This window comes from Triturus cristatus, chromosome 3_2 (genome assembly GCF_964204655.1).
Source record: "Triturus cristatus chromosome 3_2, aTriCri1.1, whole genome shotgun sequence".
In the NCBI taxonomy this organism is placed as follows: domain Eukaryota; kingdom Metazoa; phylum Chordata; class Amphibia; order Caudata; family Salamandridae; genus Triturus; species Triturus cristatus.
Window position 1 is genome coordinate 232,173,352 of NC_140584.1, and position 27,159 is coordinate 232,200,510.

The following is a 27,159-nucleotide window of genomic DNA, read 5'->3' on the forward strand; positions in this document are numbered from 1 at the left end:
CGTGTACCCATCCGGCAATTGCCTGCATTGAGTCAGGCCTCGACGGGGTGCGGGTTTCATCCTGCATTTGGCCCCGTGAGAGTGGCTTCGCTGCATCGAAGTGCTACCACATTGGTTGCCCCTTCCTCATTTCCTGGTGCATACCTGTGGCAGCAGGGCACTTGCACCGGATCTCAGCTTAGGAACGGGCTGAAACCTCGAGGGAGGCCCCCCAGTTCCCAAGTGGGGAAGAATTTGCAGAAAGTACCGCATGTCCTACTGGAGGCACTGGAGTGAGGTGCACTATCACCTGAGGAAGAGGGGGCAATATGCTTATGGTACTGTGTATTGATGATCTGCACATGCATAAGGTGGGCATGATGGGTGTACGATATGTGCACTACTGCATTGTTTTTGCCTATTGTGAATCAGGCTCAGTGATGATGGGTATGCTTAATGCCTGATACTCACATGTATGTTGGGTTACATTGCCAAGGTTGGCACCCCATGTACCATTCAGGTAGTTGGCTACAGTGCACTGTTGATTATGTTTATGCATAATGTGTGATGCTAAGTACAGTTATTACCAGTAGCTAATGGGTTGAGCTAACTGATGTTTATGATAGTGGCCTGAAGGGCCTAGTGATTTACGTAAATCCCTGTGAAGTCATGGCTTCTGCCAGTGGCATAGTGTAATATATGTGATTGTATTCTAATGTGTTCTTATGAAAAATACAAAGGCGATTTTTATATAACCTTGAGTGGAGTTTCTTTTGTCGTGTGCCTATTGTGTCGCTGGTGTGTGTGTGTTGGGCAAACACTTTACACATTTCCTCTGGGTTAAGTCTGACTGCTCTGCCAAGCTACCAATGGGGTGAACAGGGATTATCTTCAGCGTGTAACTCCTGACTAGAGTGCTGGTTTCTGCCTGGCTTAGGCGCATGCCCCAGCCAACCAGAAATCCTATTTCTAACACTCTGGAACTGTTAAATCAGGAGCCCTGTTAGCAAAAGCAGATACAGAATCAGCATTTCGTTTGCTGCTAGTCTATCCTGATGACAACCATTTGTTGGGCTTTCAGTTCTGTGGGAAGTTCTACTACAACAGGTGTATGCCCAAGAGCTGCTCCATCTCTTGTGCTTATTATGAGCTATTCGCTAAACAATCTAGGGGTTTTCCCTATTACTCCCACCTCAACCTAAGCATGAGGAATGGCATATATAAAATGGTAATCTTTGAGGACAGATAGAATTATGACTATGCTAGTGAAAATATTAATTAATCACTAGTACCTTATGTCACTATACAATACAACATTTGTTTGTATGATTTTCAATCACAAGCACAGACCATCTCCGGGTGTGTATTTATCAAACAAAAAACAGGTACATACACAACACACCAACACTTGTTATTATTTTACACATCCTACAATAACATTGTACAACACATATCAAGGACATATACATGTGCATAGTTTCTCTTCCAAACAATTTGGCAATATGGCTGCAGAACTTAGTATTCAGTAGCAGTCCATACAACAGGCAGTCCAATACAGATACACACAGAAGTGTGCATCAAAACATCTTGAGAAAATAGGAGTTTTAATCGGACTCCTCCAAATCCAAAAGTTACCTTTATTTAATTTAGAGCGTGAACACACACTAGGGTGTACAGTGCCACATTGATTTTGGGAAGGCAATTGTAGTCTTTTTTCCCAGCCGACAGGCCTTACTACGGTCCCTCACCTGTTGTTTTGCAGAACCTGCAAATGACAAACTAGTTTACAGTATTCAAGAGCCCATGCACTACCTCTTTCCCTCAAGACCAGACTTGTAGAGAAGAACTGAGAACATTTTTTGTCTTTTCCACTGAAAGAAAAACTGGAATAGCTTCCCTAACTTATTTGCTGGCTACATGCTTAGAGCACTTACGTCAAGACTTGTAAGAAACAGATTCCTAAGCAACACACATTTATATGTTGGACTACATCTTCTGTGGACTGCTTGCTTAGGAGCTTAGAAATATTCTTCATTGATGTCTTTGTTCTTGTTAGCTAAGTAAGTCCTGTAATTACATTCAAATTCCAGATAACCAGCATAAATGTAATCTAACAGGTATTTGAACAGTTGGACTGCTGCAGACTTTTCTAACCTGATGATATCATACCTCATGAATGCTTCTTCGTGAGGAACCTATGCATAGTCTAAACACAAGCGCAGGGAAATACTGCAATGAATGCTTAAATTACAACATTGTACAAATGACACATTTTCATCTCACCATTAGTGCATTTTCACAACATTCAGATATTTTTGACCAAAAGACAGGATAAAAGAATCCTGTTACTAGAGAAGCATTCTGAAAATGGCTAAGTAGAAGTGTGAACATAAACATAATCTAGCACCTTTTGTACCCTGTCAAATAATCAGCCTTTTTACATGGTAAGAGTTCAGAGTTTTGCTTTGGAAATTAAATGACAAATTTAAAAAACAAGAGTCAGATTGTGGTCTTGTTGTTTAAAACTGAATATTCGGTATAACTCAAAACCTTATGTTTGTTTTTTTCAATTTATTTTATCCTGATGTATTTCTTCAAACATTGTGACTCACTGCTTTTATTAATTCTCCATTAACTTTTTCAATGTTTTTGTCATCAGCGTTGCTCACATATTGTGGAATGATACAAAGACCCAAAAACAATATTGCGCTTTCCTTTCATGAATAGTTAGCTCTATTCATACCACGTCTCTTTCTTTGTTAGTAAATTAATAGGGTAGGCAGATATAATAGATAAATTGTGCAAATTCCCTGATCATAACCTTATAAGGCTTTGTCTGGCTGTTCCATGGAGTAATGCATCCACTCTAGAAACCTGTGTTTGACTTCTTGGCTACAAGTTCAAATTTTGCCAAATCTTTTTATCCTTCCAATGTGGCTAAAATGAGTATCATGGAGTTTGTTAACGAAAAACACCTGTTGATCAGTGTGAAGATGCCACAAGTATTGATGGTGTGCCTTATGAGTACACGTATCATGTAATCTTTTTTTACAATTTTCTTCATTCCTATGGCTGAGTTGGAAACTACCCCCAATTCTGATCATGCCAGCTAATATTCCAGAATGAAACAGTGACTGGCATTTGTGTCATCTGCAGTTTTGCCCTCTCACTTGCATTATAACACATTAGGAGGTGTAACTGCCTTGCGGACAGGGAACTCTGTTAGTAATGGTCACCAGAAAGAATATTTATGGAAGTTATTCCCTAAAAGATCCACAAATATAAAGTTGAGAATGTCAAGGAAAAGGCTGCATTTAATGTTATCACTTCACATGACACAACTACGATAGTTTCTGCCACATTACCATCAGAGCTCATGCTGAAAGCTCAAACTCATTAAAATGGACAGATAGTTCCATTCAGATGATAAATGGAAAGGTGGTTGTAAGAAACAGATGTACATTATGAGCCAATAAATTGCTAGCTATCACTTCCCATTTTTATTATGTTTGTGAAACGCAGAATAAGCAACAATAATTCTAATCAACAAAACAGAAAGAAATTCATAACTCATTATTTAACTTATATGCTCTATATTAATAACATTCAATCTTTGATTTATCTGAGTGTGTTCCGAAACAGAACACATCTTCATTCTTTGAAGCTAGTACCCTAAAATCAATGACCTGCCACGGGTGATATAAGGGCCTGAATGTTTTGAATGACTTCAATAAATTGGACTTGAATCAATCATGTAGACTCTCCTTGACTTATATGTTCTGCATCCGATTCATTATTCCTACCAGCTATAATTTGTAAATTACATAATTGCTTTGCTTGACATGCTACAATATAGATTCACTATATATCTGATTTCATCCCATAGTTCATAACTCACAACTGACAATTTGCCACAGGGAGACATTAGTTTTGCATTTCATGCTTAGGAGACCCTGCTTGAAACAAAATAGCATACTCAGATGTGTGACATTCCTTCAGGGTAGACCCTCCGACAAACATCTTCTGTCATGAATTCAGTCAAGACATAGAAGTGAATATTTCCTTTTCATAGAAGCAAATGCTCCCTTTTCATATGAGAATCAGCCACTTATACCCGCAATCTTTAACAATAGTATGCCATTTAAAAAAAACATTTATTTTGAATACTACAAGAATACCATATCCTTGAACAGTTACCCAGTATATTTACAAGAAGATGAGATATGTGACATTGTGGTATTTAAGAACTTAACACACCATTATACCACAAAATTGTGATCATAAAATTTGATTTGATAAATGTATTGTAAAAAGTCGAAAGTGTGCCAGGTTCTTCTGCGTTTTCTAAAGGCTCGAATGTGTATTTGAATCTCAGTGGTTTTGAGTATTGTCATTAGGTGTTAGAGATAATACTAATTTCTCTATATCTGGCATTCACAAATGTCAAATTTGGTCTCTCTTTAGTTGTGTGAAGTCCAATATTTTACTTTGCTCGGCTCATATGCCAAGTCTACTTATGGTGTGATGATCCTCTGTTTGCTTCATGATGAGAGGAAGCTACTTGGCACAATATTCTCCTATCCTGTTCCCTTATATTAAAACTTCTATAAACCTTTTTCCCTATCCACAGCTACTAATATATTGCATTTCTCAGACAGCCCTTATGATATTTGGAGGCATGCTGTTGCATGCAAGAGGTTTTGCTTCTCTTCGGTGTTGCATGCTGTAAGGACAAAATCCCGACAACCTGTTTTTGAGTAATTGTCCCACTCTTTTTCTTTTGCCCCTGTAAGGTCCAGCAACAGTATTTTATACCCTTATACCAATGTGTATCTCAGTCTGCAAGTGAGTGTTCCCCTGAGACACATTGCACTGTGCCCTGAGATAGGGAGTCCCTCCATTTGTCTCCTACACATCTAAACTCAAGGGGTAGCTTTCTTCCCCCTCTCTGCACAGGCTGTGGCAGATGGCAACATTTTATAGTTTTGTTGGATTAGTAGCTTCTCCTACTAAAATGCTCTCTAGACCCCCTGTGTAGTAAGTGCAGTGTAATGGGCTATATTGGGTCTCTTTCTTGTTTATTTTGTGTGAATGGTTGAAATGTTTACAAATGCATTCAGATTGTCTGCCTATTGGCAGTACAAAGAAATTCTTAACATGGCCTCTACTGTTAGGTTTAATCTTAGCAGATTGCAAAGTTTTTTTAGTTAGCAAGAATGATGTTTGAAAGATGGATGACAAGGTCAACTCAATTTGCACTTCTTCTTCCTTCCTCATGTTCTACAACTGTCTGAGGGGATTAAACTGGGCTTCTCCCTAGTGCACGCCCTGGTATGTACCAAGCCATCTTCTTGCATGTAGGCAGATGCCAACACAATACACGTTTTTAAGAAGGAAAAAGAAGTCCATCCCAGAAACTCCTATGTGGGGGAATCCCTACCTCAGACTCTCTGATTGAAATGTTGACCTTTCAAGATTGCATAAATACTGATTGGAAATGCCCTACTAGGAGTCCAGTGCCTGGAATTATTAACTAGGTATTGTTCCAGCTCATGTTACATCCCAGTGGAGCTAGGACTATGCCAACCCTTTTTCTGTTTGTGTTTGTAGAATGAGGAGCTGAGAGGTGTACATTCTCTTCTGGTTAGGATCAAGCTGGTAAAGCCTGAAGGCACTACTAAATCTTTGCTGGACTGCACTGCAGCAGCTCCTGTCTGTGTGAAAAACCCAAATCTGCCCAAGCCCAGTGCCATACTGTACACTTTCCCGTTATCTTTAAATGAGGAAAGGCACTGGTTGAAATAACGATCAGGTACATCTAATTTTCATCATAGCATTTACAGATGATGTGAATTTTTTGTAATGATTTTCATTCCTACATCTGAAGTGGAACATGTTATATTTAGTTTGTAACACACCAGAAGGAAACAGTTTAATATTTGCCTTTTTACTGTGGTTCCAATAGACTGTAACTACAGTGGCATTAGCTGTTAATGCATTTTTTAATTGAACATTTTACACAAAATTCATTCTTAGGGACATTTGATTTGGTTTTATGGCATTATTCCCAGTGATGTCAAAGCATGATTTATGGTTCTACAATGCATATTCAGATTTCAGTGAATTAATTTCAAAATAGGTGGCTGTTAGAGAACATGACAGTATTAAACAGATGTGGCCATATTTAAATACTAACAGCATATCAGTAACTCTCTAAAGTTTATTCTTTCCCCTCAAATAATGCTAACAATACTAAGAACAGTCATTATTATTGTTACAGATAAGTATGTATCTATATGGTTTACTTACCAATTGAGGTATATGCCTTATACACGTAGATGGTGATAAATTTAAACACTACACACTATGATTAAGAACTCTTGGGGCCTGATTCACAAACCAAAAAGTACACTTTTGTGTCAATGTACGATTGTTTGCAATTCACAAAGGTATTTTACTAGTACTATCTTTACGACAGGGGGGGGTCTCTGCACATACATATGACAGTTCTAACTATTTATGTGAGGAGACTCCTCAGTCGTAAAGATACTACTAGTAAAATACCTTTGTGAATATCAAATAATCTTAAATGTACACAAAAGTGTTGTTTTTCTTTGTAAATCAGGACCTTGATATTCACGATAAGAGAAATGTGCACCATTGAATTTGTATACCTTTTTAAACACTAAGCACTACTGCGGGGTCTTTTACAAGAGGATATGCTTTTTCTAAAGGTCGCATTTGGTGTACAATATTGCACTTTTGTCTCTAGACTGTACCAGAAAATGATTTGAGCTATTTGCCTTTACTCACTACAGGTCCTATCTTGACCCCAAGATACGACATGTAAAGTACTACTGTTTCTCAGACTGAATACTACTTGTGGCGTCTCCTTACTCTGCCTCTCACCTTATTGCAGCCTCTTAATATTTAGGGTGCCAGAGACTATATCTGCTCATGCTGAGCCTGGAACCAATGTTTATGATCTCATTCACATAGCCTTTGCTAATAGTTTATCGTAGGCATGCCATGATCTGTCGCAAAAATTGGAAAAACAATTACCTTAGCCTAAAAATAGGACTATGCCGGAGTAAATATTAACATCCTCCCTTCATGGTACACATTTAAAACAGCAAATATAAGAACGAGTAAGTATAAAATGCTTTTTGTTTAGACTGTACCTTACAGTAGTGACAATTGAAAAATATATCTTAGATTGTTTCGATTTTAGAGACTGTTGAATTGTAAATGCATGAATTACCCTGTCCCCAAACTTCTTCTTATGCAGCAAATGCCTATTTTCTCTCATTGAAGAAGATAGTTGTGTAGATATTACTATAGGAAAAGGGTGGTATAAATGTATAGGTTTTCTGTGTTCAATGTAGCAGAGTAATAACAAGATTTTCTAATTTATTAACAAAAACATTTGGAATTAGTAATCGGATTGATTACCGCCAAAGAATATTTGGAACACAAATGTACGCGAAAAGAGCTGGCAGAACAAATACATATGAAATTTTAGAAGAACATAGAAATATTTTAACTTTGAAATACGGTTCAAATTTGAACCTTCAATGTGCTGTAAATTGTAGAATATTCCTATCTTCTCAGATTAGATACAGGGTACTTTCTAATGAAACATGATAGAAAAGGGATTATAGCTACATTAACAAATGGGATTCTCTCTTGAAAGTGACCAGGAGGATTTTTGAACTCACAGAACAGTTCACAATAGCTCTATCTTCAATCGCTTGGTTACCACATCCACTTTTCTAATTACTTCAAAAATTAGGGGAAGACTTATTTTTGTCCTATATTTAGTCAATGTATGAAAACATATGTGTGTAAAACAAACATAGGCCTTTGGATACATTGGGAGTAGCATGGGTTTGTGCCAGACATAATCTAACCAAGCAATGGCAAAGCCAATAGCTTAGGTCTTGCCTGCTTGTAATTTGTCTTTGCCGTTGCTTGTTTTGTTTTGCCATTGCTTTTGTAAAATATTATTATTGGGTGTACGACAATCTGGGGGCCCTAGAGTCATTTAATCATCTGTGTAAGCAGACAAGAACCCGAAGACATTTTCAAGAAATGCTACATTTTATTAATATGTGTCATGGTTGAAAGTGTTAATAATTCTCTGGTCCATGACTGGTAAACCTGTGAAGAAATTAAAAAGGTATTGAAGATTTTTATATGATTTGGTTGACCATAGATGAGCACTGCACAGACACCGAAACCACGCAATAACCGAATATTTAAACAATTAGGCTTTCTTACAATGCTTTTCTTATTGAGGGAACATTGTTTTTGACAGCCTGCAGTGTGAGCTATTCACCATATCATGCTACAGCAGCAAAACAGAAGAAACATATGAGCTAAGCACACTAAACCTGCTGTAGTTAGGCATCGGTGGCATTAATGTAATAAATATTGCTAGAGCTACTTCTGAATAAGTGTTTTAACACATATTGTGTTACAAAACTAGGCTTTGGAATAAAAAGTTTTGGAGGCCCTTCTCTCAGTGACTTGCAGCAGTACTCAAAGTAAGAAAATGTTTAGCAGCATTTTGAGCATAGACAATTTGGCCCTAATAAAGAAAAACAGCCAGGCACCCCTTGGTCGCCTGCTCAGTGCACCCCCATCCACAAAGAAAATGGCCTCTGCTGTGTGCAAGTGAAGTCGGCATTTGTGAAAGAGAAGGTGTGTCAGACTGACACAAACATTTTGATAAAACTACAAGTCTGATTTGTATGCCAGGGCTATCCTCCAATTTTAAAAATATTTATGGGTGTTTACATGGTACCAGTGTGCAACTGCTCTCAACACAGCCCAGGCCACATGGATAGTGTCTTTGCATGTATATCCAGCCTTCATTTGTTAGTAGGCCAGTAGGCAGTATATTTAAATCCTTTAGCCGGCTCACAAATCAGAGCAAGAGGTGTGAAAACTGCAATATTTACAGCTACCTCTTAGCGTGTGCAGGCTTGCCTTGTGCATGGTAAATGAAGAGTTCCACCTATGCATGTAAACCTCAAGCTTTATGATGTATTATAAGGTGGCAGAATTGGTATAATGCAAGTTCTACCTAGGGAACTATACCATGCAAGAGCTGTAATATATTCCGGCTGTCACTCATTGGCAAAACGCCCCAACACAAGCCTGCATCTCCAGCTGTCTGGTTTTAGTGGCTACTGCTTGCCTGTTCAGAAATTTCACACTCCACCCCCCTGAAAGTCACACTTCTTAAGGTGGGCCTTCCAGTACCATTAATGGAAGATGCTGCTGCTTATTCCCATGTTACTAAGGGGCCAGTCTGGATGGTAGAGGGAAAACCTGGGATGGACGTGGTATTCAGCTGTAGAGGAAACAGAAATGGACCATCTTCAGGAGGGTTTGAATTTCCTGTCTTTGTTCAACTTTGTAGGGAACAATAATAATTTCCGAAACCACATCAAAAATAGTATTCATCAGCTCAATCCACTAATGAATCAGTGCTACATGCTACATGTCGAGCAAACAAAAGCATCTACACAGTACGATAAAAATGGTCAAAAAGTTTGGAAGTGTATCAAGTTTTATACAGTGCTTCATCTGACATATTTGGCTGTCATTTTTTTTTATGTTTTGGAAAGTAGTGATAAGTGTTACAATTGTGATATAAAGATGCACATATTCATCTTTTTCCACTGAACTATGTACACCACTACTTTTGAAAATGTAGCTTTACAAGCTTTTCCCTGAAATATCTACCCAGACTTCACACAATTGCTCTATCAGTAGGGAGTAAATTGTCAATGCATTAGATCAGCTGGGTGTGTGTTCACTAGATAAATGTGGGACTACTATGTTGATTACTCTCTAGCAGGCATGAAGTCGGAACCAAAATTGTCGGAGACTGACTGTCATCATTACCAAAGCATAGGGCCTAATTTAGATCTTGGTGAAGGGGAATAATCCATCACAACCATAATAGATATCCCTTCTGCAGTATTACAATCCCATTATATCTTATGGAGAGAGTAATACGGCGGACAGGATATCCATCACGTTTGTGAAGGAGTATCCAATCCACCGAGATCTAAGAAAGGCCCATAGTCTTTCTGAATGAGGACTATCACCGAGAGGATGGTTATTCCTGAAACCAAAGTCTTTTTTTGCAGGAAAGGAACACAGAGCTGCCTAGTAGCAAAGAACGATTAGTGAAATCATCCAGGTGAATCAAAATACCCTAATAAGGCTAAATAACACAAGAAACAAGCAATAAGGATTTCTTCAGCAAAGCAGCTGGACATGCATGAAGGGAACTTGCTAATTTTTGAACAAAGGCTGTGATTTGGAGTTTGGGGCATGTGTTACATAAGTACAAATCTGACTGACATCTTCTCCATCTTATTACATGCACATTGTATGCTATGACACTTCTAATAAGGCGGATGCGATATCTGTCACATATGTTATAAAATACCCATCTGCCAAACTCTAAAGCATGCTGAAAGAGTTTCATTAATTCTGGCCCAATCACAGTTGTGGCTCACCATGTTGGGAGTACTCATATATTAGATGAGCCAAAACAAGCATGTATGCAATTTGTATAATAATACTAGGTCCAGTCGTACGTATTATCTGTCTAGTATTGTGGGTGACATTCTTTACAAGTTCATGGATGATACACAACTCCATGCTGCTTCAAATGATTGAGTTCTAGGTGCGGCCTGCTTGGCTTGTCATAAAGAAAATGCAATTACATTTTGCTTTTGGATACAATGTGCATCAGAATGTGTTTTTTCTACCTATGGCTATGATGTCTTCCTCCTCTGAAAGTAAAAACTCTGCCACTGATTAGCAACAGTTCCCCTGGACAGCCTGCAAATGTGTCACTAGGTAAGTGTTTATATACAAGCCGGGGTGCAGACCGGTGTGAGTATCGGCCTTTAGGTACAAGCCAAGTATAAGTTCAGATGATGTGCTGTGCTGATTTGGGTACATTGGGAATTTTGACAACAACAGTTTTAGCAGTACCCAGTACCCTTTACATTAGTGTTCCTAGAAACAGAAGTGCTGTTTTGACTTGCTCCAGTGTCCACACTGCTGGATTCACTCTGTTTATTACAGCTGATAAGCTCATGTTCTCAATGACTTTTTGATTTACCTCCATCAACAGCGAGCTGTCCTCACTCATTATGGTTCCTTTTCTACCAGTTGTTTAAAATGAAGGGCTGGTAGTTCTTAGAAAAGACATTTAATGGGAATAAGTCCAGAGGGAGATCATAAATGCAAAATTGTGCCCGTTCAACACCTGACCCTGACTTGGAGCAGCAATGGTGAGAGACTGTGCTGTAACTTTCTCATAATACAAGTCATATTTAGAGTCCTTCCTGACTCGTAGGATCGAAAGAATAAAAAGACACAAATATGAAGTTTAACTAAATTGTATTTGGAGGTCACCTGATGCTGCCACTGACAAACATCTCCACTGCCACACCCTCTGTATATATTCTGACACTTCCACTCATAGGTCAGTCTACAATGTGGTGTGTAACATGCAAAGCTTCACAGAAACATATTTGTGAACTTTCTTCCATGCCTTATCACCTTTGACTTATTCATATTTAATTTGCTGTAAATCACAGTAATTTGACTGCAGATCTATGTGCATTTTTATTAATGTAATATATTCTTTCATAAACTGTTTACAGAATTTTCTTTTATAATTATTGCTTCGTTGGACCATACAGTCTTCAACATCTACACAGATATAAGCCTTTAGTTTGACCTGTGCTTCTAACGGGCTTCTAACGGGCAAAGAAAGATAATTTGTTGAGACTGTTTAGGTTTCAAAGGCATGATTTGGGTGGGATCCTATCTAAATTGCTTACAGAAGTATCTAACGATCTAAATTGCTTACATAAGTATCTAACCATGCACTTACCTTAACCTGCTAATATTATTACTCACACCCATGTTAGCAGATATTATTTCACTATGCTGACCAATAGGATGGGCCACTTGAATGACTGCAAACCCTATCTCTAGGGAATGGGTACTAGATTCAACTTCCTTCTAAATCCAGATCATCGTTCAACGTGGATGAAGTTGTCTTAACGTTTCGCAGCTCTAAGAGGAAGACACTTGGTTGCTATGGCGCATTGTTATGCTGTTTGGAATGTTTTATTCATGATGTAATGGTTACACTTTGAAGGGCTGCATATCTTAGGCAGCAATAAAAGTTATTGCAGCAATAAAAGTTATTGCATAATGTAGCCTCCGGTCTTGTAATGAAATCAGCTGTGCCAATGTCCGACTAGCCTTAATATAAGTATGCAAATCAGTTAAAATAATGCTTTCTATATTTACAAGATGGACACCTTATTTCTTGACTCTAAATACTTTCCATAGTCAGGTGCTTTTAAACGATGTGCCAAACCAATGAATCATGCAATGTAGCAGCCATTTTTATTTTTTATTTTTTTTAATTGTTTCATATAATGTTGACATCTTTGGAAGCCGCTATTGGCTTTTTTACTGCCGGCAGAGTTTAAAACCTTCTAGGGTTGGTGAAGCCAATAGCAGCTACCGCCAGGTACATGGCAACACAAAGGCCATCATGAACACCGCCATTTGTACCTGATATGCAAATGAGGAGCATCAGGAAAGAGGGTGCAAGGTTACATCCAGGGAATCAATATGGTTGCCATGCAGTGACTGGCATGGTGCTGAGAAGCATCTGCATGGAATGTGTGGTGATGGAGATGGGAGAGCCAGAGGAAGGAGTTTGCTCTGAAAACTAAGGCTTGTATACGATGGATTTCTAAACAATTAATGACTTAAAAACTGCAAACTGCAGTTCCAGGACATCAGCATTGGAAGGCTACACCACAGCAAATCAAAGCAAGGTTAAAAGAGCTTTGATCCTGGGGACAGACAAACATAAATTAGGGAGAAAAGCCACCAACGGAGAGCAGCGAACTGAGATTGATAAAAAAAAGCCATCTAATCATGAGCAAGACTTGACTCTGTGGAGTGTTCTATGCAATGCTGCCTGCAATATACAGCTTGAACTACCTCTAACTAGACTGCAAGAAATTATTTTTAAAAACTGGCATTTTCCTCCTTTGAATCATTCGTGTTGGGGCGATTGCACCTTTAAAGTATCATTCAAATTATATTGATGATAACCTTAGGTAATCTAAGGCAAGCGCTACGTATAAATGAAAAACGATATGCTACCATACTCTAACTGACTCCTTAATGTATAGGTATTTTATTAACTGTCTACTTACTTTATTTATTATCATATATATACTTCTTATGTCCTTTCAATTGTAGTAATGTGTGTTTTGCTTCATTTGAATTGCTTTATTTGGAAACAACCAATAAAAATCTTTTTGAAATTAAAAAAAAAAGTGTCATTCAAATGTAGGAGATTGTACCTGAAGTGATTGAAGGAAGCAGGAATTCTTGCACTGACCCAGCACAATGTACCTTGATAAAAGGCAGCATAATAAATGAAGACATGTTATTTGAATACAACAAATGTATATTGTCTTCGGGTGATGATGTGCGCCTTTGCAAATGGCTTGTTTGCTTTCAACATTTTATTTTGTGTGTGTACTGAATCAGCAACTATTTGACTAAAATCGAAAAAGCATTCACTAAAAAGCACTTCAGTCCAGCACAAAATGATTCATTTATTAGTGATAGTTGAATACTCATAGCAGGAAAAAGACAGTACATGTGATAAAAGCGTTATTATTTCCCAATTTTGCAGAAAGGTTGCAGTCATTCGTTATTACATCTGCCCATAGCTAGCCGTCACGATGGTTTAATTTTTTTATAGCATGCATATAATATACAAATAAAAAGAAGAAAATTACAGAAATCTTACTGCAGTATAAATGTGCCTGCAATATGATGGCAATATCATTTAAAATAACCATTGGATATATTTTCAATTGACCAGGATCGATGGCTCCTAGCAGACAGACGCCACTTGAATGTGTTTAGAAAGCCTTTTTAGTTATAATGCACATGACAATAAAATATATTTCACACTAATGCAAAAAAATGGTACTGTTAAGCTTGCCTTAATGTAACCTCAAGATATCATTAAAACTAAGAAGGATGTCTAAAAATGATATAGAATGAGAAAAAATAGTGCCAAGAAAGTGTTAGTCCACAAGTCGTGACCCTGGCATGCACTTCCTGTTAGGTGCATGTAAACATGTGAATAGGCAAAATGCTGTCATCCATCATGAGAGAGAGTCATCGTCCAAAGTGGGCTGTATGCTGTGGTGGGCGAAAGAAAAATTTTAATGACAGCCTGAAGGCTGCTCTCTATAGCTACCACTAGGATAGCTTTCAATAAAGGTTGTCTTTAACCTAATCATCAATAAGGGTTGTTTGGACTGGTACAAGGTGCCCACTTTAATTAGTGGACAGCATATACCAGGTCAACTTCTCACATTGGTTGCAGCGTTGGGATTCAAGCTTGCTATTGCTTTACCAGATAATCTCATTGAGTGACTAACTGAAAACCACTATAGGTACATAGGTACATACAATTAATACTAGAATAAAGTAAGTTCTACTGAACTTGGAGTTGGTAGGTCAAGGGTCTAGCACACCCTTTCTCCAACTCAAGAGAGTTTAGTAGTTCCCACTAGGTTAGGTAGGTGCAACACAACATAACAATAGTATGTCTTCAAGAGCAGAAGCCAGTGGCTCCTTGCTAACTAAGTATGACCATCTCTTATTTCAGGAATTGAGAAATATGTGTGCATCTAGAAAACTGAAGACAGGGAAAAACCCTAGAACTCAACGCCTTATAGGGGCTTTGCTTATAGATGACCTCAGAAAGACCCCAGGGTCTGATGAGGCAGGCAAGTTGGGTGGGGCAGCAGAAGAGGACTGGCTTGGAAGTGAAAACATCCAGGACCTATACTCTGAAGTTGACCAGGAGGATCAAGATGATTCTACCCTGGACAATCCAATTCTTCCTGAAGGTAAGGGAGACGGCCTCAGTGGCCCTCTCTTTACCCCACCTGGAAGGGTTAACAGTGCACCAAGAAGATCAAGATCTCCTTCTCAGGAATCTGAAAATTCTGGTACTTCTGTAGGGACCTCTGTTTCTCAAAGGATTTCTTCTCATAAAAGTGAGTCCTCTTATGAGAAGAAGTGCCAACTGCTTGGGTTTGAGAGAGCTAAGCTCAGAATCAAGAGATAGCAATTGCCCTTAGATAGGGAATCCCTGGAGCTTCAGAAAGCTTCTAAAAAGTTGGGGCTAGAGCCCCATGGTGGCAGCAACAGTGTCCCTAGAGGTAGAGAACATACTCATGACCATAGGAACCTGAGCAAGTCTGTCCCTCCCTACCAGAGTGGGGATGACATCTACAAATGGATAACTGCACTTGAGAGGGCCTGTAAAGTACAGAGGGTCCCTCAGGAGCAGTGGGCAGCAATCTTTTGGCTCTCCTTTGCAGACGAAGGTAGAGACAAGATCCTCACTGTTAGAGAAGAGGATGCTGACAACTATACAGTCTTGACGAGTGCTCTGATTGATGGGCTTGGCTTAAGCACTGAACAATACAGGATAAAGTTCAGAGATACCCAAAAGGCTCAGACTCAAAACTGGGTTGACTTTGTAGAATGTGCTACTAAGGCTCTGGAAGGTTGGATACATGGCAGCAAGGTGCACGACTTTTTAGGATTGCACAATTTGATTATGAGGGACCAAATCCTTAATAATTGTCAAAACCAGCTTTTACACCAGTACCTGGTGCACTTTGATCTGACCACTCCCCAAGAATTGGGAAAGAAGGCAAACAAAAGGGTCAGAACCAGAGTAAAGCCAAAAAATCAGGGTGGTGACCAGAAAAAAGATTTTTCAAAGACCCAAGAGGAAGGTGGGGATAAATCAAAAGATAAATCCACTACAGGGCCCCAAAAGTCCTCTTCTGGGGGTGGGTTCCAAACTCCTTCCTCCCCTGAAAAGAAACCTTATTGCCATGTTTGAAAGAAACCTGACCACTGAAAAAATGACCCCATTTGCCCTAAGGTCAGCAATAAGGAAAATGTTCCTCCTGGCAATACTATCACTCCTCCTGGTACTACAAGTAGTAATCCCCCAGGTGGTAGTAGTGCACCCAAAACGTTAGGTGGGTTCTCATGGGGAACTGAAGTGGACCATAATTTAAAAAAGGTCCCCCTCACAGGCCCCCTCAGTCTGTGATGGTGGCATGGGATTTGCCAATTTTACTGTCAGCCCCAATTCCTTGGGCAAGTACAGACAGGAGCCTCTGATCAATGGTCAGAAGGCATTGGCATTCAGGGACACAGGGGCTAGTGTCACCAAGGTGACAGGGAAGCTATTCCTTCCTCAACAGCTTTTACCTGAGTTTCAGTACCAGGTGACCAACATTGATGGTATCAGGACAGATCATCCCATGGCCATAGTCAATCTCAGCTGGGGAGGGGTCACTGGCCCAAAGAGAGTGGCAGTGTCCCCAAACTTGTCTGTAGATTGCCTGTTGGGCAATGATCTTGAAATTTCAGCTTGGGCTGAATTTGAATACCAGTTCCATTTAAGAATGTTAGGCCTCCCTGAGAGAGTTGGTGGGGCTCCGAGGGCCACAGCCCAACCCCAGGGAAATTTTGGAATGATGGAGCATGAAAGAATGGCCCACTCTACTCCACAAGAGAGCACAAGGGTTGAAGAAAAGGCTTCTTCCCCCAGACTATAGGTAAGGGTCAGCTTCCTCAGGGAACTGATCTTACTCCTCGTGAAGGAACTGCCCCAGAGGTGGTCAGGCCTGTCCTGGCAACACCTCTGATGGCAGGGGACCCTTCCAAGGTGGTACCCAGTCTGGAGCAGGTAACCTGCCCCTCTCTACCCTACCTTAATCAGCCTAGGGCTGCAGAGATTAGGGAGGTCAGTGGGCCCCCAAAGGCCGACTGCCCAGAGTAACCCCCCCATCAACAGGTTAGGGGCACCCAGTTTAGTAGCCGCAGCCAGGTGATCATTCCTCAACACACTGAGGGATCCCTCTTGACATTGAATAGGGACCACCCCCAGATGGACTCTGTTGGGCAAGGGCAAACCTGGGACCAAGTGGTTCCAAACCTACCATGTCCTTCCAGTGTTCCAACCAAAGGGACTCAACTCCCAGTCGTAGGCAGCCAAAGTTTGACCCTTAGGGCCAGATACAACTCAGTCATGGAGAGAAAGGACTCCATGGTGACCAGTGATATGAGGAAGCTGAGACCAACTTTATTAGGGCCGCACTTCTCTACTCAGACACCCCACCAGCCTTTTACTTTGCCAAAACACACTACAGGTATAAATCCCAACTTTTGGAGACCATCCCATACCCTTAGGGGTAGGGACTGCCTAGTGGACCATAAGACAGGGGGTATACATGCTAATGCAGGCTATTCCTTATATGGCCACTTAGTAAATAAAGGCTCAACTGGCCAAGGTTAGCCTTATCTTCTTTCGTTTGGGGGGTTGTGTAGGAAGATGGAATCTGACTGCTTGGTTACCCCCACTTTTTGCCTGGTTTTGTGCTGGTTTTTGACTTAGTTTGACTAAGATCCTGCTAATCAGGACCCCAGTCTATCTGCTTTCTCCCTAAATTGGTTGTTCATGTACTTTAGGTACACTCCAGATTAGATTCTGGGGTACCCTTATAAGTCCCTAATATATGGTATAATATATACCCAGGGCATAGGTACCCCAGAGGCCTCTCAGGGGTTGCAGCATGTATTATGCCACCCCTGGGAGACCATTCAAAATGATACAACAGGTCCTCTACAGCAGCCTGTGTAAGGCGGTGCATGCACCCCTTACTTAGATATAGGTTCACTATATCTATCCATATCACTGCACATATAAACCTATCAGTCACTCCTATGGCAGGCCTTATCAATCCTGAAGGCAGGGTGCTAGGTTTTATGTGAGAGGGTGCCCATGCATGAGCAGAGGTTGTCTGCAACCTTTGGAACCTCTTTTCCGGGGTTGTTTGTGATGCAGCCATACCTTATATACTTAAGTGCATTATAACCTCGCGGTAAATGCTAACTTTAAAACGGCTGCATGGAAACATTTCGTGTTTGGTGTTAAACACCTTGGAATCATACCTCCACACCAGTAACGGGTGTGGAGGTATGATTCCACCCTACTAGAGGGAGAAATGTAACAGCACCGGTACACCCGGTACCAGCTTTGCAAGCCCTGGCATCACAAAATGGATGCTGCCAGCCACAGACATGAGTCTGCCCTCCTGCTGCTGGCTGAATCTCCAGCAGGGGTCGGCTGGACAATAGGTTTCCTATCACAGGGAGGTGTGACCACCTCCCAGACAGGCTTTAGTGTATTGTCTGCACAGGGGGCACATTTGGTGCCCATGTGCATAGTCCAGTTCAAACCGGTTGCAGAGGCTACCAGACCCTGCTCTGGCGTGAAACTGGACAAAGGACATGGGTGTAGCCACCCCTCTGTCCTAACCCTCCCATAGGTGAGTCCCCTGAGTTTGTCCAACCCCTTCCTTGGGTATAAAGTAGGAAACCCTGGCTACAGGACTTTAGATTTTACCTGAACGAAACTCTGCTACAGAAACCAAGTACTTCAACTATCTACACTACGCTGGATGACCGAAGAATCTTCCTTGGAGTAAAGGAGTTACTCCCCTGCAAGGCAGGCACCTAAAATGCATCTGACCGGTTTGCATCTATGCAGCTCCTGACGGATTTCGCAACACAGGAGGTGGGTTCCTAAGCTTCCCTGAGGCCAACCAGTGCTCTCAGCAAACCTGAGATCTGCAGCCCTCATGGGGACCGTGCAACCAGAACCCCTGGACACCGAGCACATTTGCAGCAGCATATGCTGTTTGGCGATCCCTGAGGCTGTACTTTGGGCTTTGGGCTACTTGTATTCCAGACCCCGAGCAGTGAGTCCACCGAAGATTACTAGCCTACACTCCACGAGTGTTCCGTGGCTGGTATTTACTGATTCCTCTCGAGGTCCCTTTGCGATCCCTGGTCTGTCGACCTGTGGGTCCATGAGGAGGAAACTGTAACTTTAAGTGGGCTTACCTGGTTGCTCCAGACGTGCCCTGACTCTCCATCGTTTGGGGGGTCCCCAGGACCTTTCTGGTCCACACTGAAGCATCTTTTCTCTGACCGCGTGGGTTGCAGTTGCCAAGACTTGTTGGTCCCCAATCTGGACACTGAACCCTAGCACTCGACATCCTTTGTAGGACAGCTCGCCTGCAGACTCTGGTCATCGTTGACGTCTCCTGGTCCCCGTGGCTGCAGAGTCAAGCTTCACATCATCGCACCTGAAACACCCGACATTGGTGGGCATTCGTCTATAGTGCCCCTGGTCACTGGCAAGTGACCCAGACTCTGTCCCCTCTGTTTTCAGGTTTTTCTCATCTCCAAACCAGGCTTGGATCACCCCGGACACTTTTCTTCTTCCCCGCAGCAGCACTTTCCATTATCTTGCCATTGAAAACAACGAAGATTCCCGACACCATTTGACACCTTTGCACACGGCTTCCCTGGGTTAGGGAACACGAGTACTCCGGTGCTCACATGGGTGCTGGCCTTAGAACCTTCTAAGTTTAAAACGGTTTGCTCAAAGTCCTCTCCTAAGTGTCCTTAATCCTTAAAATTCCAACCACGACTTTCCCATCGGATTGTTTGGAGCTCATGGCTGTGTTCTCACACTGCACGTGGGTCCCCTGTGTCACTACCTTGGGTGGTTCCTTGGTGTCCCAGCGATTCTACATGCTCTAGGCACTGTGTCTAGTCAAGTCGTGGTTCTTATACCACTTTCTTAATATATGGTTATATAGCAGGCCAACTTCTCACACTGATGACACTACTTATAAACCTGTCTCTGTTTCAGACTTAAAAATATGGCCAGAGAGGATTGTGAAGATCTATTCACAGGATAGTTGATCGGAGTAATGGATGCTCTTTTTGGTCAACCCACACTTTAAAAAAAATGACCCTTTAAGAGGTTGGTTCCCATCCCAACAACCCCAGCAAAAAGTCCATATTGGAGTTTTATGACTGTAAAAAAAATCAGACAAACCTCTTTAACTAACTATTAATCTTCAAATGTTGCATAATCATATCATTTCACCATGAAGTGCTACTTGCTTATCCCTCTGCCTATTATTTTTCAGATGTATAAAGACTGTTGAATAAGGTAATTAAAGGTATATGTTTAAACAGGTTATAGGGTTTCAATATAACTGAAACTGCCTGGCTGCTGCTTAAGAAAACTACAACAAAACAAGGTCAAACTTCTACGGAAGGTATTTTAACTTACAAAATCTAAATAGAAATTGATGTAAATTCATACATATATTAATCCGAAAATTAATAAATCCATAATGATAAAGGCATGCCCGCATGCAGATATTAGACAGCAAACAAACCCTTATCTCTTATTGCTGCACAGTAACATTGTTCTAAAATAGGCCTGTGACTCTGTTAGAAAAGCACTAACTTCAGAATTGTTTCTACAATTACATATTTAAGAAAATGTATTTGACCTACTAAAAAGCAAGGATATCCTTCTTCACATAACATGAACACCTAAGAGATTTTCTACAAATCAAGATACAATTTCAATTCACCTTGAAAGCGAACAATGTGTATGTTTTTTAATTAAATGTCCCTTTAGACTATTCTTTTGAGGCACCATGGAGTTTAGTAAGGAAAGTGAATCTTAATTGGTACTTTGAACTTTTACATAATTAACACTTAACAATTTCAACTGAGAAAAAGATAGACTGTACTTTAAGCGAATATGAGAGTGCAATAATCAATGGAAATGGATCCCCTGAGAAATGTGTTCCAAGATTGTATGTAAGGTAATGTTTCGCAATGGAAAATATAATGCTGCATGCAATCACAGCTTGTACTGCCTTATTTTCTCATGACAAGGATACAGAGATCAAAATATTTATGAGACAATAAAGAAAGATTATCAATGTACTGTACATTATGTGCCCTGTCAACCATAGGATAGTGATTCAAGTATTTCTTTCACATTGGCCCTTTTACAATTATACCATTTTTTAATATTTCTAAATGTTGTATCAAGAAATTATTTGGGGTATATTAGTATTAGTCTTATATCACTAGCGAAAACGTGTACTGTTTCATGAAGCCAAACACCAATGCTGACACTACTTAAGTGACAAAAATATGTTTAATCTTTTCTCTGGTTCCCTCAATTTGCTTTAGCAAACACTTTATTCACAAACAAAATTTTGACCTAAGATGTTCAATTGAGTCGTGCAGTATCCTGACAATTAAAAGTTTGACTACTACAATTTAGAGGGTTAATTGTTCAACTGTATGGAGAGTGTGTAATAGGTTTGAAATATTACTCTTTTTATGTCTCTGAGGTCAAAGACATGGATGCCAATGTGTTGAGTCATATTAATGAGAAAGAAAGCATTTCAGAACAACCATGTCTCTAATATGTGAAATTATAATAATGTAGGCAGAATTGCATTTAAATATTAAATTATTGCCAAGCCACTCCTATTCAATACAGTGTAAGCCAAGGCAAGTTCATTAAAATGTCAAAAACAATTGCTCAGTGCCTTTTTCAAAACACTCAGCTTTCTCCATTGTGTCTTAGCCACCAGTATTATAGGTCACGCACCCATGCCTCCTTTAGTTAACACCCAATATGACACAATGTTTACATTACATTTGAATTAGAAAGTGATACTAGTAAGTTCTATACTTTTCCTAATGAGTCAACATGGAGATATTACATTGTTCTTTAAAAGGAGCATATGTATTTCTTTACATGTACTATAGGTGGAATGCCTGTTTTAGGTATGCAAGCAAGTTTATAAATAGTCACATTTTAAAACTCTTTTTTCCTTCTTCATCAATAGTGTTGTGGAGTGGTTGTATAAATGATACACCATATATTGTGTACCAGAAAAACTCCATGCTTTTTATGACTATAATACTCTGATAGTAAGTTTTGCTAATAAGAAGTGGGATAGTCAAATTAGTAAATGCAATTCTACTGTTGGATGCTGTACTCAGGTTCATCAACAGACCTGGGTGGCAAATAAATATCCTTGCAATTGAGGGTTACAGGGCAAAGGCAATTTTGGCTGCTTGCAAAGACAGGACAATAAGAGGACACTACAAGACTCAATTGCTAGCCAAAACTGAAAATTATTTTTTGAAAGCAATATTTTGCTTCTGGTACAGTACACCGTTTATTCCTATTCATTTTGAAGTTGGCATATTTGCCATTGATATTAGATAACTCATAAAGCCTCTACTCAATTGGATGTCAGTAAGGAACAATAGCAGGCCTGAGACATGTTTAAAGCGCTACTTAAATACTTACGTGGTTCCGTGCTTTAGACCCACTACTAGTGTTTAATTGACAGGCTGTGAGCACAGATAGTGCCACATTACTAGGAACATACACGTACATTAAATATGTCAGTCAGGTATAAGCCAATTCTACCATGTGTTAAGGATAGAGCACCAGCACTCTTGCATTGGCTAGCAGTGGTAAAGTTTGCACAGTCCTAAGGCCAGCAAAAACCACGCCAAGGGTGCCAGGTCTAACAGAAGGTCACTTTTTTATCCTATGCCCCAAGAAAAGAATTATAGAAACAGATTTTTAATACCTTACGTTATGGGAGGGCCAAGAGATATGATGTTGTTATAAAGTTATGTAAAACAGCTGTCACCCAAGTTGATGTTTTTGCAATTTCTAAGTATTGATATGTTGCTTGCAATTTACATAAGAACAGGATCACAGCCTAAAAAAGTTAAAATGGGTTGATTGTGAGAAATTGATTATTTGTAAGTCATATTCATATTTTGATATACTTTGATGTTTTAAATAATAAAACTGTAGATGTTAATTGAAAATATGCATTTTTTGTGTTTTATGGAATGTGATTTTCTGAGATAAACTGATAAATAAACTTAGGTCGCCTTATAAGTCACAACAGCATTATATTTTTACCATTAATGAGAGGCAGTATTTGGCAGGATTCTACTGAATAGACCATACAAAAGGCTACACCCAAAACAAATGAAACATTCAACAATCAGCACCTCAAAAGGACTGTTCCAAGGCGTAGACCCTTAATTTAGGGTGGAACTGCATAACCATTGCCTTGGTACAAAGATCTCAGCATCATTAAACATAATGCAAGGTAAGAACATTTTCACATTAGCCCTTTCACCGTTTGAAGCCACATGCTGAAATGTTGGTAAGATATGACATTATTCTTCTTGATGAACTCAAAACTGTCTTTAACTGAGACTTCATTACATGTAAAACAGTTACAGTAATTTTAACACATTTACTTTACATAACTTTTTGGCACAAAAAAACATGTTAAAATATGTTTCTAATTATGCAGCACTTACAACTATATCAGGGATTAGTGTTTCAACTAATTTGCCCACAATTTTCGATGAATCAATAATATTAGATACATATTCAAACCAATATACGGTTCTTACTGCAAATAAGACATTCATTCAAACTACATGATTAGCCCAGGCAATGAAAAAGGGCCCCGGAGTCAATGCAGCTTCCACATGCTGCAGCCATCATGAAAACAACACCAACAGAAATGCACAGAAGGAATACCAATCCATAAATTAAGAAGTAACCAACCACAAGCCAATGTCTGGAATACCACTTAGGATATTGCTCTCAACAATACTTTAAATGACTGGCAGGCTACACAATACATGTTTTTTTCACCACAGAAAAATAAAAAATGTGTGTGTGCATATGGACAGAAAATGTATGTCAAATCAGGTTGCCCATCAATTTTGCTAGGTACTTTTAGGCACAAACCTCTGTGCTAGAAGACTTATCAACAACTGTGTCCAGATGAAAAAACGAACATAGAAGCATACATCCTTATGTTTCTCTTTAGACAGTTCATTTAGGAAACAACGGTGTAAGCTCAGTCACATTACAAAAATAATAACATCGTTTAAATATTAGTGCTACTCAAAACCAAGCCAAAAAGGCAGAGTTTCTCATGAAACTGTATTTTCAAAATTATTCTCCCTCAAAAGATATTTCAACAAAAAAGAAAGCCGGGGCATGGCAATAAATCGCCATTGTTAGCCTTTCTAAAAATACATCAAAGGATCTTTGATTAAAAAAAATGTCAGCATTCAAGTGATCTATAAGTCTAGAACATTCAGTGTTTGAAGTGAAATATGAGGAGGCGCTCGGGTATTGACGTGTGGTTTTTAAAATGTCTGGTTGAGGCCGGGATTTTTAACCACGATTGCTTGCAGGACCAGCGGGGTTGAAGCTGTGACAGAGCCAGTTGGGCTGATTTATCTCTTTTTCTATGGGATACAAAAGAATCATTGGTCACTTAAGTTCATTTGTTCAGTGGAAACCGACAATGTTCAATAGAATGTTTATTCGCCTAAGGCCTGCCAGTGGCAATCACTAGCTCCGCATTTGCAGGACCTGTGTTGCAGTGGTGGTCTCAATTCACAAAATATCACGTTTTCGAAGCCACAATTCCTTATTTTGAGAACCGAGCTATTAGTGCACTGGTCAATCGGCAAAATGCTACTTTGGTCTCAAAAAGACTGTGCATGACTTAGGTCAGGAGGTTAGTTGGCCCTTTTTCGAATGTCATTCTCCTCCTGCTGTCAATCACATTTTGATTTGCAATCTTCTATTTATTGTTTAATTTAATGTTTGTCTTTCCTTCTTTTCTTTTTCTCACTTCTATTCACCTTTTCTTTACATGTAACAATACATGTTTTTTTTTTACTTCTTTGATTTTTTCACTTAATAGTTATCCTATGGAAATTGGCTTCAAAAACATATCACTCAGTTTGCTAAATCAACTTCCAAGTTCAATCACAATAAAATATACCTTTTTTTAATAATGTACAGACTGAAATGTGTTCGTTCATCATGCTAAAGCACGTAATGCAAACACGAAAAATATCAACATGCAACCATTATGTTCATACATTGAATAATGTGGCATTGTAGCCCAATGCGGAGGGTTATACTAAGGGCTAAAATGGTTGTTAACGGCCATCTACCCTCATTATAGGCCGAAGCAGTATGTGAGGGTCGATGCCGAGGGAGAGTAATTTAAAACAAAATACCCAAAACAAAAGGGCCATTATGCGCTTAGAACATTTGACCCTAAGTGTAAAAGGTTTTAAGCCAAATATGCGTTTCCAGACATAATATTGTATTCATGTCCATGGGTACATGTTTTCGTTCAACAGCTTTCGCGTCTACTGTTTTTTCCCCACGCAAGCCAAAATCCAGGCTACCAAATATGGCTCAAACATTGTTTATGAGTGGCACCTATATACTTATTTAGCTCACTTTCCTCTTATCGTTCCACACACACAGACGCCCCAAACATACATTTATACCCCCAAACACGCACACACGCATCGCTCAGCATTTGTTATTAAAAATAAAATAATACCTTTGCCTTCACCTATATTTTTATGAATCTCCGACAATAAAAAAAGCAATCATAAGTTTGACTTACCGCGGCAATGAGCTCCTTCGTCGTACCCATCTGAGCAGTCATAGACACCATTGCATAATGCGGAAAAATGAATACATGTGTTTGTACCGATGCACGACAGGTGATTCGTCGGGCACTTGAATTCTGCCTCCTCAGGACCTGCAAATGACAGAAGGGACCGTCAGATCTATGCACATTATCTTTATATTGATAGCCAAGCTATAGGAATATTTTATTTTCTGATCATATTCCAAAATTATTTTGATGTTGCACTAGAATATCATAATCAGTTTATATATAGTCGGACATTTTGTTAGTATCACAAATGTGATTCGCAAAAATATGAACCCATCGGAGTTAATAATGGAAAACTTGCAACCGATGTGACAATCTTTTGGTAAGCCATATTGAGAAACACAATATTTACATCAGATTATATTTCTGACTGTGATATTCGTACAAAGAATTGGATTTTTTCAATGCTACATTTGACATGCGTTATATTGCTTGGACACAATGCGAGCAAGAAACATGTGCTGCACCAACATGCTAAAGATGCCTGTATGCTACAACCTTCAAACAGCATGGACCAAACGTCTCATCATCTGTTGCAAGAAAGATGCACTGGAAATGTTTAAACAGCTCAACAGTTGTAGCAGGGCCACATGATATAGAAGATGATAGCCAGCTACTTAAAAGAGACTGATAGTTTGATAGAGAGAAAGATAGATAGAGAGAAAGATAGATAGTTAGAGAGAAAGATAGATAGATAGATAGATAGATAGATAGATAGATAGATAGATAGATAGATAGATAGATAGATAGATAGATAGATAGATAGATAGATAGATAGATAGATAGATAGATAGATAGATAGATAGATAGATAGATAGATAGATAGATAGATAGATTATACAACAACGTAGAACTTTTTTAGCTTTGTCTATATGTTCATGCCCAGTGGTGGCTCCTCGAGGAAGTGCTGCTGGGCGGTGCGGCGGGGCGGGTGAGGGGCAGGAGGGGTAGTAAACTCCGGAATGCAGCCAAACAGAATTGTGTATATAAATAAATTTAAAAAAGAATGGTGTTGCAGCGCTCGCAATTTAATTTGTTTTATTTATTTATTTATATACACAACTCCGTTCAGCCGCATTCCGGAGTTTACTACCCCTCACCCTACCCCTCCCCCACTCCGCCCCACTGCCCCGCAGCACTCCCTCGAGCAGCCTCCACTGTTCAAGTCCTCCCATCTACCTTCAAAGTGTGGAAGACAGGAACATCTCATCTTCCAAGTAAAATGTAGAACATCTATTTGGTGCTCCCACAAGATGGATTTCCTCTCTATGGCTTAACTTTCTAAGCAGCCTGAGACTTTTTTCTGAATGGCAAGCTGTACTGCTGGTGAGCTTATGTCACCAGTGCAGAAACTGAAATAAAAGGAGGCTCCTTTTATATTCACTGAGTTTAGTCTGCAGGGGTTTCAGATCAGCCCTATGAGCATGATTACAATGGCAGCGGTAATATAGAAAGGGGAAGTACTCTACTTTCCTTACTAATGATACGTTACCCCAGTTTAACCATGTGAAGGGATCGTTGCAGGAGGGGAATCCCTGAGCAGGGATTC

At 39.7% G+C, this 27,159-nt stretch overlaps 1 protein-coding gene across 1 annotated transcript in view; it reads right to left on the minus strand.

The window, feature by feature from the left end:
- The window catches only part of LRP1B (LDL receptor related protein 1B), a 3,634,433-nt gene that overhangs the window by 3,192,291 nt on the left and 414,983 nt on the right, over nucleotides 1–27,159 (minus strand). The window contains exon 3 of the mRNA XM_085647014.1: nucleotides 25,557–25,694. Coding sequence (XP_085503140.1) covers nucleotides 25,557–25,694 — 138 coding nt within the window. The remainder of the gene's footprint in view (nucleotides 1–25,556; nucleotides 25,695–27,159) is intronic.